Here is a 13,620-nt window from a genome sequence, read left to right on the forward strand (position 1 = left end):
TGCATCAGCCTCTTCTTCATCAGCCCTGTCTGCATCAGCCTCTTCTTCATCAGCCCCGTCTGCATCTGCCCCATCTGCATCAGCCTCTTCTTCATCAGCTCCGTCTTTGTCCCCTGCATCAGAAGGAAAAGATAACACAAACTCCACATTGAATACATGCTAAAGCTTTATTACCACTTGCTCTTCACTACTGACCAACGACACAAAGGCTTCAGCAAGAAATCCTTCCTCTACCCAGATTCAGTTTCAGTTCATTTTGTAGAGCCCAAAATCCCAAATACAAGATTTGCCTCACAGGGCTTTACAATCTGTACTCATGACATCCTGTCCCAGAACCTCACATCTGATCAGGAACAACTCCCCAAATAAAGATAATAAAACCCTTAAACAGGGAAACAGGAAGAAGCTTCATAGAGCAACAGAGGAGAATCCTCTGTTGCTCTATGAAGCTTCTTCCTTCATAGAGCAACAGAGGAGGATCCTCTCCAGGATGGACAGAAGCAACAGATGTCATGTGACCAGAATGAACAATAACAGAGTTACAGCACATTACATGAATATGACAGAAACTATTCATATAAAGACTGAGGGACTAGCACAAAGGACCAGGGGTGTGGCGGCGTCTATGTACGATGTGTAGAACTGATTCTTTTAGCTCAGACGGGAGACAAACAGTACCTCTGTCTCAAGGAAGGGGGCGTGCAAGAGCCCACAGGTTTGTGCTTGTTCTGCCGTTGCTCTTCTACACGTTTAAAACTAAAAGGTGATAAGAATGACTTTTACAACAAAGTGACTGATTGTTTTGTCCAGAAGGATAGACAAGTAAAGGTAGGGCCATGCATACACTGCAGTAGGCCGTCTAAAGAGAAACAAAGCAACAACACTACAAAAAGAACAAAACAATTCTAAATGTATCAAATAAAAAACTATAAAGAGACACAGAGACGTGTAACTACAAAGACACACAAAAATACACAAGAAAAGAGGCGAAACAAGCATAAAGTCTGACACTGGCTTGTGTAGGAGAAGTGGTGAGGCCTTCTGTTGCCCGGGCCAGCGTCTCACAACCCGCCCACCATGAGGACAAAGCATGAGACACATCTGTTAGTAACGGTGTGACACCGAACCGCCAGCAAAGCTCCACAAAGAGCGAGTTTGTTGCAGGTTAGTTGTTGTGGACGGCATGAGACTGAACAGTCCTGTAAGAGTAATGAAGCCTAACCTCCTCGACGGTGAATACTTTGTCACTTCATTAATTGACTCTTAATTCGCCCAAAATGAAGAAATAATTAACTGCACAACAATGTTAGACACGGAGTGTCTCTGCCCCGCCCCCACTCCCCCCCCGCTGGGGTCTCGTTAAAGAGCCATAAATGAGTGACAGACAGGAAGTCGGATCCTAAAGGTGTCATTGTGTCACCTCATCTCCTGCGTTCCCATTTCAATTAACAGATTGCTTCTGGTCGGTATTTTCGGGCCGCGCCTCCCGGCATGTGGTCTCGTGCTGCTCTTTCCTGGCTGCGGTTCTTCGGGTCTGAAAGTGGAAGTCAATGCTGTGATCTTGGCTTTCATACCGACTATTTACACATATATTCAGATGAGATTATCCATCTTTTGAGAATAGGAAGACAAGAATGGGGGAGGGATGTCGGAACCGAGTGGAAGAGGAAGCGAACGGTTGGATGTGCAGTGTAGGGCTCAGGTGATTGGCTAAGTTTGGGGCGTGGTCTTCCTCCCTGAACTATGTTTTATAAAACACCTTAATGTAAAATTACATTAAAGCGCATTGAGTGGCGCGATACAAGTAAAAATGTAGTTACTATTTCCAATGGTGGTCGCTGCAGCCGCTGGGTTAGTGCATCACTGTTCGTAACTATCAGACTTTGGTTTCGATTTCTGGAACAACCAAAGGATGGATACCACGATGACTTTATTCATTATTATTATTTATTTATGTATTATTGTTACAATGTTTGTCGCAACAGGCGAAGACTCCTTTTGGTTTCCTGCTAAGTCATGACTTGATGGGATGAGAAAACGTCATGATATTGTCTATTAAAACAGTTTACCAGAGAGCATATGATTTAGAATATGATCCAGTAACAGTAGATTGAAAACAATGAAGATAGATTGAAGCAGCAATATATATATATATATATATATATATATATATATATATATATATATATATATATATATATATATATATATATATATATATATACATATATATATATACGTATATATACATATATATATATATATATATATATATATATATATATATATATATATATATATATATATATATATATACATATATATATATATATGTATATATGTATATATGTATATAATATGTATATTATAAAGAACATCAGTCAGCATGTCCTTATGTCCAGTAAAGTCATTGTAACGTTGATGACGTGTTGCCATCAGACTACACACAGTCATCGCTCGGTCTCTTTGTTTCTGAGGTCAAACAAGCTGTTCAGAATAAACATGGCCCAGAAAGCAGAGGAGTTGCATGTTGCTGCTTTATCGTCTCCCGCTGAGTTGTGACGGTCGCGCTTTTATTTCTGAGAAAAAGACCGGAAGTCGTCGTCTTCTCCAGCGGAAGTCAGGCAGCCGGCGGACCAAAGAAACCAAACAGCCTTTTTTCCAGGGGGACACAAAACATCGCGGGACACGTGTCGTCTCTCAGCTAACGTGCTCGCTTTACAGGTATGCGCGATGCTTCACACGCACAACAGCAGGCACGAGCACACCGGAACACACGGTTAGTGCGCGCGAGCGACGATAAACACACTTCCGCTTCTTAAACACGCGCTGAGCGCGCGGAGCTCCGGTACATGTAGTACTTCACAGGAACAGTGGTACATGTAGTACTTCACAGGAACAGTGGTACATGTAGTACTTCACAGGAACAGTGGTACATGTAGTACTTCACAGGAACAGTGGTGCATGTAGTACTTCACAGGAACAGTGGTACATGTAGTACTTCACAGGAACAGTGGTACATGTAGTACTTCACAGGAACAGTGGTACATGTAGTACTTCACAGGAACAGTGGTGCATGTAGTACTTTACAGGAACGGTAGTACATGTAGTACTTCACAGGAACAGTGGTACATGTAGTACTTCACAGGAACAGTGGTACATGTAGTACTTCACAGGAACAGTGGTACATGTAGTACTTCACAGGAACAGTGGTACATGTAGTACTTCACAGGAACAGTGGTACATGTAGTACTTCACAGGAACAGTGGTACATGTAGTACTTCACAGGAACAGTGGTGCATGTAGTACTTTACAGGAACAGTGGTACATGTAGTACTTCACAGGAACAGTGGTACATGTAGTACTTCACAGGAACAGTGGTGCATGTAGTACTTCACAGGAACAGTGGTACATGTAGTACTTCACAGGAACGGTAGTACATGTAGTACTTCACAGGAACAGTGGTACATGTAGTACTTCACAGGAACAGTGGTACATGTAGTACTTCACAGGAACAGTGGTACATGTAGTACTTCACAGGAACAGTGGTACATGTAGTACTTCACAGGAACAGTGGTACATGTAGTACTTCACAGGAACAGTGGTGCATGTAGTACTTCACAGGAACAGTGGTACATGTAGTACTTCACAGGAACAGTGGTACATGTAGTACTTCACAGGAACAGTGGTACATGTAGTACTTCACAGGAACAGTGGTACATGTAGTACTTCACAGGAACAGTGGTACATGTAGTACTTCACAGGAACAGTGGTACATGTAGTACTTCTCAGGAACAGTGGTACATGTAGTACTTCACAGGAACAGTGGTACATGTAGTACTTCACAGGAACAGTGGTACATGTAGTACTTCACAGGAACAGTGGTGCATGTAGTACTTCACAGGAACAGTGGTACATGTAGTACTTCACAGGAACAGTGGTACATGTAGTACTTCACAGGAACAGTAGTACATGTAGTACTTCACAGGAACAGTGGTACATGTAGTACTTCACAGGAACAGTGGTACATGTAGTACTTCACAGGAACGGTAGTACATGTAGTACTTCACAGGAACGGTAGTACATGTAGTACTTCACAGGAACAGTGGTACATGTAGTACTTCACAGGAACAGTGGTACATGTAGTACCTCACAGGAACAGTGGTACATGTAGTACTTCACAGGAACAGTGGTACATGTAGTACCTCACAGGAACAGTGGTACATGTAGTACTTCACAGGAACAGTAGTACATGTAGTACTTCACAGGAACAGTGGTACATGTAGTACTTCACAGGAACAGTGGTACATGTAGTACTTCACAGGAACAGTGGTACATGTAGTACTTCACAGGAACAGTGGTACATGTAGTACTTCACAGGAACGGTAGTACATGTAGTACTTCACAGGAACGGTAGTACATGTAGTACTTCACAGGAACAGTGGTACATGTAGTACTTCACAGGAACAGTGGTACATGTAGTACCTCACAGGAACAGTGGTACATGTAGTACTTCACAGGAACAGTGGTACATGTAGTACTTCACAGGAACAGTGGTACATGTAGTACTTCACAGGAACAGTGGTACATGTAGTACTTCACAGGAACAGTGGTACATGTAGTACTTCACAGGAACGGTAGTACATGTAGTACTTCACAGGAACGGTAGTACATGTAGTACTTCACTGGAACAGTGGTACATGTAGTACTTCACAGGAACAGTGGTACATGTAGTACCTCACAGGAACAGTGGTACATGTAGTACTTCACAGGAACAGTGGTACATGTAGTACTTCACAGGAACAGTGGTACATGTAGTACTTCACAGGAACAGTGGTACATGTAGTACTTCACAGGAACAGTGGTACATGTAGTACTTCACAGGAACAGTGGTACATGTAGTACTTCACAGGAACAGTGGTACATGTAGTACTTCACAGGAACAGTGGTACATGTAGTACTTCACAGGAACAGTGGTACATGTAGTACTTCACAGGAACAGTGGTACATGTAGTACTTCACAGGAACAGTGGTACATGTAGTACCTCACAGGAACAGTGGTACATGTAGTACTTCACAGGAACAGTGGTACATGTAGTACTTCACAGGAACAGTGGTACATGTAGTACCTCACAGGAACAGTGGTACATGTTCTCAGCAGAACTGGCTCATCAAGAATGAACATGACGCGTACGGACGTGACTTGACGCGTACGGACGTGACTTGACGCGTACGGACGTGACTTGACGCGTACGGACGTGACTTGACGCGTACGGACGTGACGTGACGCGTACGGACGTGAAGTGACGCGTACGGACGTGACTTGACGCGTACGGACGTGAGGCGTACGGACGTGAAGTGACGCGTACGGACGTGACGCGTACGGACGTGACGCGTACGGACGTGACGCGTACGGACGTGACGCGTACGGACGTGAAGTGACGCGTACGGACGTGAAGTGACGCGTACGGACGTGACGCGTACGGACGTGACGCGTACGGACGTGACACGTACGGACGTGACTCGACGCGTACGGACGTGACGCGTACGGACGTGACGCGTACGGACGTGACGCGTACGGACGTGACGTGACGCGTACGGACGTGAAGTGACGCGTACGGACGTGACGCGTACGGACGTGACGCGTACGGACGTGACGCGTACGGACGTGACGCGTACGGACGTGACGCGTACGGACGTGGCTTGACGCGTACGGACGTGAGGCGTACGGACGTGAAGTGACGCGTACGGACGTGAAGTGACGCGTACGGACGTGACGCGTACGGACGTGACGCGTACGGACGTGACGCGTACGGACGTGACGCGTACGGACGTGGCTTGACGCGTACGGACGTGAGGCGTACGGACGTGAAGTGACGCGTACGGACGTGAAGTGACGCGTACGGACGTGACGCGTACGGACGTGACGCGTACGGACGTGGCTTGACGCGTACGGACGTGAGGCGTACGGACGTGAAGTGACGCGTACGGACGTGAAGTGACGCGTACGGACGTGACGCGTACGGACGTGACACGTACGGACGTGACTCGACGCGTACGGACGTGACGCGTACGGACGTGACGCGTACGGACGTGACGCGTACGGACGTGACGCGTACGGACGTGACGCGTACGGACGTGACGCGTACGGACGTGACGTGACGCGTACGGACGTGACGTGACGCGTACTGACGTGACGCGTACGGACGTGAAGTGACGCGTACGGACGTGAAGTGACGCGTACGGACGTGACGCGTACGGACGTGAAGTGACGCGTACGGACGTGAAGTGACGCGTACGGACGTGACGCGTACGGACGTGACGCGTACGGACGTGACGCGACGCGTACGGACGTGACGCGTACGGACGTGACGTGACGCGTACGGACGTGACGCGTACGGACGTGACGTGACGCGTACGGACGTGACGCGTACGGACGTGACGCGTACAAGCGATGTGACACTGCAGCGATACTCAGCTGCTCGCTAAGATAAACTGATGCTGAGTAACATTCAGCACAGTGAGTGTTGTTAAGAGCCCACAAAAAAAGGAATGGAGAACATTTTCCTCTTCTTACTTGTTGTACGACAGCAGCTTCTAAATGCTGCCATGAGTCCTGCGCTGCGTCTCTCGGAGGCCAGCAGGGAGAGAGCTCTAGCTCTACCAGAGCAGCATGCGGCGAGCGAGGAGTCAGTCTGACGTCAGCGTTGTGTTGAGCAGGATGTGTTGAGCAGGATGTGTTGAGCAGGATGTGTTGAGCAGGATGTGTGAGCGAGGAGTCAGTCTGACGTCAGCGTTGTGTTGAGCAGGATGTGTTGAGCAGGATGTGTTGAGCAGGATGTGTTGAGCAGGATGTGTGAGCGAGGAGTCAGTCTGACGTCAGCGTTGTGTTGAGCAGGATGTGTTGAGCAGGATGTGTTGATCAGGATGTGTGAGCGAGGAGTCAGTCTGACGTCAGCGTTGTGTTGAGCAGGATGTGTGAGTGAGGAGTCAGTCTGAGGTCAGCGTTGTGTTGAGCAGGATGTGTGAGTGAGGAGTCAGTCTGAGGTCAGCGTTGTGTTGAGCAGGATGTGTTGAGCAGGATGTGTTGAGCAGGATGTGTGAGCGAGGAGTCAGTCTGAGGTCAGCGTTGTGTTGATCAGGATGTGTGAGTGAGGAGTCAGTCTGACGTCAGCGTTGTGTTGAGCAGGATGTGTGAGTGAGGAGTCAGTCTGACGTCAGCGTTGTGTTGAGCAGGATGTGTTGAGCAGGATGTGTTGAGCAGGATGTGTTGAGCAGGATGTGTGAGCGAGGAGTCAGTCTGAGGTCAGCGTTGTGTTGAGCAGGATGTGTGAGTGAGGAGTCAGTCTGACGTCAGCGTTGTGTTGAGCAGGATGTGTGAGGCGGCGCAGAAGGACCTGTACGCCGTCCTGGGATCCAGCCCCTCCGACTCAGTGCAGCAGCTCAGACACAGGTACCAGCAGCTGGCCCTGCAGGTAAACCCACTGCTGAGTGTGTGTGTGTGTGTGTGTAGTGTGTGTGTGTAGTGTGTGTGTGTGTGTAACGTGTAGTGTGTGTGTGTAATGTGTAATGTGTAGTGTGTGTGTAGTGTGTGTGTGTGTGTGTAATGTGTAGTGTGTGTGTAGTGTGTATGTGTAACGTGTAGTGTGTGTGTGTGTAATGTGTAGTGTGTGTAGTGTGTATGTGTAATGTGTGTGTGTGTGTGTGTGTAATGTGTAGTGTGTGTGTGTAGTGTGTGTGTAGTGTGTGTAGTGTGTGTGTGTAGTGTGTGTGTGTGTGTGTAATGTGTAGTGTGTGTGTAGTGTGTGTGTGTAGTGTGTAGTGTGTGTGTAGTGTGTATGTGTAACGTGTAGTGTGTGTGTGTGTAATGTGTAATGTGTAGTGTGTGTAGTGTGTATGTGTAATGTGTGTGTGTGTGTGTGTAATGTGTAGTGTGTGTGTGTAGTGTGTGTGTAGTGTGTGTAGTGTGTGTGTGTAATGAGTCTTCCTAGTCTGGGTTTAACTAATCAATGTGGGCCTCAGCACCACCCGGACCGGCGGCGAGCTGGGAGTTCTTCAGAAGCAGAGTCTGGCGTGGAGAAGTTTCTGGAGGTGGACGCCGCGTGGAGGATCCTGAGTGACCGGAGCGCCAGGAGACAGTACGACCTGCAGAGGAGAGGTATGACCTCACCTGCCGCTGCTCCTGCTTCAGTCATCGCTCACTGTAGAGTTCCTTCAGGCTGCCACCGGCTCGTCTCAGTAAACTCAGATGTCTCATATTCATGGCTCACTTCATTACCTCCATAGGAGCCCTGTGACGATGGAAGTCGAGTATTAAACGCATGATGATTATCGTGTAAACAATTAGATGTTGCTGCTGAATCCGATGTAGATTCATAAGACCTCCTGGTTTCAATGCTCTCAAGAGGAGTGAGCTCCTGTTTAATGAAGCGCTTCCTTTAGTGAACTGAGAAGCTTTTGGAAGTGACTGCTGGTTACCATGAAGCATCTATGACACTGTTTCATACTCCTTTAGTTCTCTGACAGCAGAAACAGACAAATATGTCCACTGTAATCCGCCTTGGTATCATTTTGAAGTCGGGTAACAACGTTGTGGCTGACACTGGATCCCCTGAATGAGACGAGTGGATGGATCTCTCTTCTGGCCCGACCGGAGCCAATATTTGTGTTTTGGAAACCAATCGACAGGCAAGAAATTCACGGTTTGGAATCACTAGCGTTCTCGTAAGGAGTGACCTGTAGAACACGCCTCACCGTCCTGCAGGGCACTAGTGTTGATTGACGAGACGTGGAGTTGTGAGTCTGCTTCATGACATCCTCATCCTCCTGTGATGAAGATGAGAGGTTCATGCTCATCCATACAAAGTGATACAGAAACGTTCCCGGCCCAAACGGGGACAAGTCCTGTAAATTAACGACGGCTAACAATACCATTTCTTTTGAATTATTCCTCACACGTCTAACACTCATTAAAAGCCAGGCAAAGTTTAGCACTAATTATTCAGGGTTCATTAAGTCATTATCACTGTCAAACTGTACAACATGATAATGACTGTTTCCTCAAGAGTGAGCTGTAAAAAAAAAAAACTGTGTGAAATCTGTTCACATGCCATTTATTCGTTCTCCATCACTTCCACTTATGTGAGCTTCTGTCCTGGTGTTTTTGGGACACATCTACACTTTCATCATAAACACTTCTGTTTGATATATGAATCAGAAAATGAACAAATGAAATTCAACTATCACACAGATCAATTCAACAACTGTTTTGCACAATATCTGTTTTCATTTTGTGTTCGTGGTGCATGTATTGTGCCACAAACGTTCTGTATTTACGGCAGGAAATACAGAAATGAGAACACTCAACAGATGAGGTGAATATTTATGTATATGGCTGTACTTATAGCAACCGACAGCTCTTCATTGAAGGTTTATGAGAGTAACGTCTGCTTCAAGCAGCAGCTAAAACACTGAGTTTACTTCAACAGACCATTTTCTAAATTCTAAAACAACCAAGTTGATCACGATCGCCACTTCCAAGCATACATCTCAAGCTTTTAATAACTCTGCCCATGATGAGAAACGTTATGAGAACCAGGAATTAAAAAGTGCAGGAAGCTGGAAGCTACGCTTAGCAGCTCACTGTCACTCAGTGGGAACGCAGGTCGTCCTTCCATCAGAAGAGGCGGCTCGCTGAATCCCTCATGGTATGGCATGGTAGCTCCTCCCATCGGTGACTGAGTGAATGTTAGAGGCTCCTCATTGGCTCCTGGCATGGTAGCTCCTCCCATCGGTGACTGAGTGAATGTTAGAGGCTCCTCATTGGCTCCTGGCATGGTAGCTCCTCCCATCGGTGACTGAGTGAATGTTAGAGGCTCCTCATTGGCTCCTGGCATGGTAGCTCCTCCCATCGGTGACTGAGTGAATGTTAGAGGCTCCTCATTGGCTCCTGGCATGGTAGCTCCTCCCATCGGTGACTGAGTGAATGTTAGAGGCTCCTCATTGGCTCCTGGCATGGTAGCTCCTCCCGTCGGTGACTGAGTGAATGTTAGAGGCTCCTCATTGGCTCCTGCCATGGTAGCTCCTCCCATCGGTGACTGAGTGAATGTTAGAGGCTCCTCATTGGCTCCTGGCATGGTAGCTCCTCCCATCGGTGACTGAGTGAATGTTAGAGGCTCCTCATTGGCTCCTGGCATGGTAACTCCTCCCATCGGTGACTGAGTGAATGTTAGAGACTCCTCATTGGCTCCTGGCATGGTAGCTCCTCCCGTTGGTGACTGAGTGAATGTTAGAGGCTTCTCATTGGCTCCTGGCATGGTAGCTCCTCCCATCGGTGACTGAGTGAATGTTAGAGGCTCCTCATTGGCTCCTGGCATGGTAACTCCTCCCCTCGGTAACTGAGTGAATGTTAGAGGCTCCTCATTGGCTCCTGGCATGGTAGCTCCTCCCCTCGGTAACTGAGTGAATGTTAGAGGCTCCTCATTGGCTCCTGGCATGGTAGCTCCTCCCGTTGGTGACTGAGTGAATGTTAGAGGCTCCTCATTGGCTCCTGGCATGGTAGCTCCTCCCGTTGGTGACTGAGTGAATGTTAGAGGCTCCTCATTGGCTCCTGGCATGGTAGCTCCTCCCGTCGGTGACTGAGTGAATGTTAGAGGCTCCTCATTGGCTCCTGGCATGGTAGCTCCTCCCGTCGGTGACTGAGTGAATGTTAGAGGCTCCTCATTGGCTCCTGGCATGGTAGGTCCTCCCGTCGGTGACTGAGTGAATGTTAGAGGCTCCTCATTGGCTCCTGGCATGGTAGCTCCTCCCATCGGTGACTGAGTGAATGTTAGAGGCTCCTCATTGGCTCCTGGCATGGTAGCTCCTCCCGTTGGTGACTGAGTGAATGGGTCTAGTGCTAAAGCACTTTCAGTGGTCGTAGGACGAGAACAAAAGATGTTCAGGTCAATCCATTCTCCATAAAGGAGCTCTGAGAAATGCTGTAACTTCTTAGTTGGTCTCAAGAAGCGTTAGTAACAACAATAAAATAATATTTAAAGTAATTACAGCTCCACAATCAACTCTCCAGTTCCCCGTGGTCTGGTCTGTGTGAGTAACCTGCTGAAGTGACTGTTCACCATCATGTTCACCTCTGTTGCTGTCTGGTGTTTGTGTGTGTGTGTGCGTGTGTATATATATATATATATATATATATATATATATATATATATATATATATATATATAAACAGCACGGATCATCTTCATGAATCCGAGAGTAATGTTTTGGGGGAAAACACTGAAATGTGCCTCTGTGCTCAGTTCCGCCTCAGTCTGACTTTGAACACGACGTGACACTGATCGCGTCATGCTGTTTGCCTTCTTTCTTCACCATGATAACGATGCATGAATGCTTCTCCAGAACGGGAGCTGAAGCAGGACGGGCCGGTGGATTCTACGGTTCATCTGGAGGACATGACCTGGGACCAAGGTGACGACACAACCATGTACACACCAACACACACACAGCTGGACTGAGCATCAGTGTTAAAGGTTCTGGCCAAGTTTCATCAAGCCGACTGCCAGTGAAATGGCCTTTAAAAGGTTGCCAACTTTTGTTAAATGTATCTTGTTTTTCTGGAGATAATGACATCTTTTCTATTGTTTTACAATATCTCATGACATCCCTCATTCCAGTGGCATCTCATCATGTTCCACAGCATGTTTTACTGCGTGAGAGTCTGTAATGCCTAAACCGCCGTCAAGGTCGGGAGGTCAGCAGGTCTGGAAAATATTGCTCCGGTGGTTTGATATCCTCGGGTACCTTCACGACATGTGACCTGTTGATGCCGGCGCGAGCATCTTCCACTGCTGTGAATCTGTTCTCAGGCTCCTCTGCAGTCGCTCTACCGAGGAATCAAGCGCTCCATACATGTTGTACTGTAAATATTTAAACGTCTCGGTCATGGACGTCTGATGCAGGCGAAGAGATGTGTCGTCCATCTGAAATGTGCACGTTGTGTTCCAGATGAGCGAGTGCACTCGCACCGCTGCCGCTGCGGGGGAGGGTTCAACGTCTCGCAGGAGGAGGTGGAGGAGGAGCAGGAGGCGCAGAGGAGGAGGCAGGCCGATGAAGAGGAGGACACGGGGGAGGAAGAGCACGGGGGAGTGGTTGTCTGCTGTGACACGTGCTCCCTGAGTGTGTGCGTCACATGGTCCTCACGCAGAGAAAGCCAAAGGTGAAGTGTGGAAACGTTCCCACCACGACCGCTACACTACAAACCAGCCAGCGGGGAGGGAGCTAGCATTAGCTGTTAGCAGCTAACGGCTCAATAACGGAGCTAACGGATAACGTTATGGTTCCATTGTGATGCATTCAAGCGCTATTCAGAACATATTGGTACATGGTGAAGATTTGCTATGAAATTATCATCATGAATTCAAATGTAATCTTGTAAAAAGGTTGTTTTTTGTTTTTACAGCAATATAAAATAAATATTTGAGAGGAATGTTTAACTTGTCTTATTTAAATTGGTATGGTCAAAATCACTGTCGGGAAGTAAAAAAAATGATCTTGACTTAAGTTACATGCAAATTTGAAATAATTCTTATTATTGGCTAAGTGGTCTCCTGATACTTTCATTAAATTCATATATTCTGCTCTCAGTGTACCAACGTCAAATACAAGTGGATTGTTTTTATCTTTTAGAGTTATTTCATTATATAGTTTGTAATGTTTAGGCATTTCATTAAAACAATATCAATAAAATATATTAGTTTTTCTATTGGTGTGTGTGTGTGTGTGTGTGTCTGTGTGTTGGTCATGATCCAGCTCTTGATGAGACTCGTACCCGAGCATGGCCGACCCATCATGCTGACTCTGGCCTCTAATCGATCGTTGTGCATTTCCTCCGATAATGTGAAGACATCAGAGTTAGAGCGAATCCAAAAGGAAGTGAAGAGTCTGTGTGTGTGTGTCTGCTTTGTGTCAGCCTCTTGTTATGTGAACACAACAACATGGACATGTGGTACATACCTCCTGCTTCACATGTTAAACCAGACTTTACATGTGAAGCAGGAAGCATGTCCCACTTTAAGTCTAGTTTAACATGTGGAGCAGGAAGCATGTCCCACTTTAAGTCTAGTTTAACATGTGAAGCAGGAAGCATGTCCCACTTTAAGTCTAGTTTAACATGTGAAGCAGGAAGCATGTCCCACTTTAAGTCTAGTTTAACATGTGGAGCAGGAAGCATGTCCCACTTTAAGTCTAGTTTAACATGTGGAGCAGGAAGCATGTCCCACTTTAAGTCTAGTTTAACATGTGGAGCAGGAAGCATGTCCCACTTTAAGTCTAGTTTAACATGTGGAGCAGGAAGCATGTCCCACTTTAAGTCTAGTTTAACATGTGGAGCAGGAAGCATGTCCCACTTTAAGTCTAGTTTAACATGTGAAGCAGGAAGCATGTCCCACTTTAAGTCTAGTTTAACATGTGAAGCAGGAAGCATGTCCCACTTTAAGTCTAGTTTAACATGTGAAGCAGGAAGCATGTCCCACTTTAAGTCTAGTTTAACATGTGGAGCAGGAAGCATGTCCCACTTTAAGTCTAGTTTAACATGTGGAGCAGGAAGCATGTCCCACTTTA

At 46.9% G+C, this 13,620-nt stretch overlaps 1 protein-coding gene across 2 annotated transcripts; it reads left to right on the plus strand.

The window, feature by feature from the left end:
* Positions 1-2,618: 2,618 nt before the first annotated feature.
* On the plus strand, positions 2,619-12,761 carry dnajc24 (DnaJ (Hsp40) homolog, subfamily C, member 24). 2 transcript variants are annotated; one of them, XM_068604183.1, is made up of 5 exons: positions 2,619-2,724; positions 7,373-7,475; positions 8,023-8,158; positions 11,401-11,469; positions 12,007-12,761. In XM_068604183.1, the coding sequence occupies exons 2-5, from the start codon at positions 7,374-7,376 to the stop codon at positions 12,219-12,221; spliced, it is 522 nt and encodes a 173-aa protein (XP_068460284.1). In that variant the 5' UTR covers positions 2,619-2,724; position 7,373; the 3' UTR covers positions 12,222-12,761. The 2 variants fall into 2 exon arrangements, with proteins under 2 accessions (XP_068460284.1, XP_068460283.1); XM_068604182.1 differs by having other exon boundaries at positions 2,630-2,779.
* Positions 12,762-13,620: the final 859 nt, after the last annotated feature.

The sequence above is a fragment of the Clinocottus analis genome, unplaced genomic scaffold, assembly GCF_023055335.1.
Source record: "Clinocottus analis isolate CAN_PGR_092001 unplaced genomic scaffold, fCliAna1.0.p SCAF_64, whole genome shotgun sequence".
Lineage (NCBI taxonomy): Eukaryota > Metazoa > Chordata > Actinopteri > Perciformes > Cottidae > Clinocottus > Clinocottus analis.

What these genes read in the sequence shown, in the direction of transcription:
- dnajc24 (XM_068604182.1), top strand. Translation starts at nt 2,727, where the DNA reads ATGCGCGATGCTTCACACGCACAACAGCAGGCACGAGCACACCGGAAC. An exon ending in ACCAGCAGCTGGCCCTGCAG is followed by an intron (nt 7,476 to 8,022) that starts GTAAACCCACTG and finishes TGTGGGCCTCAG; the next exon opens with CACCACCCGGACCGGCGGCG. An exon ending in GGACATGACCTGGGACCAAG is followed by an intron (nt 11,470 to 12,006) that starts GTGACGACACAA and finishes GTTGTGTTCCAG; the next exon opens with ATGAGCGAGTGCACTCGCAC.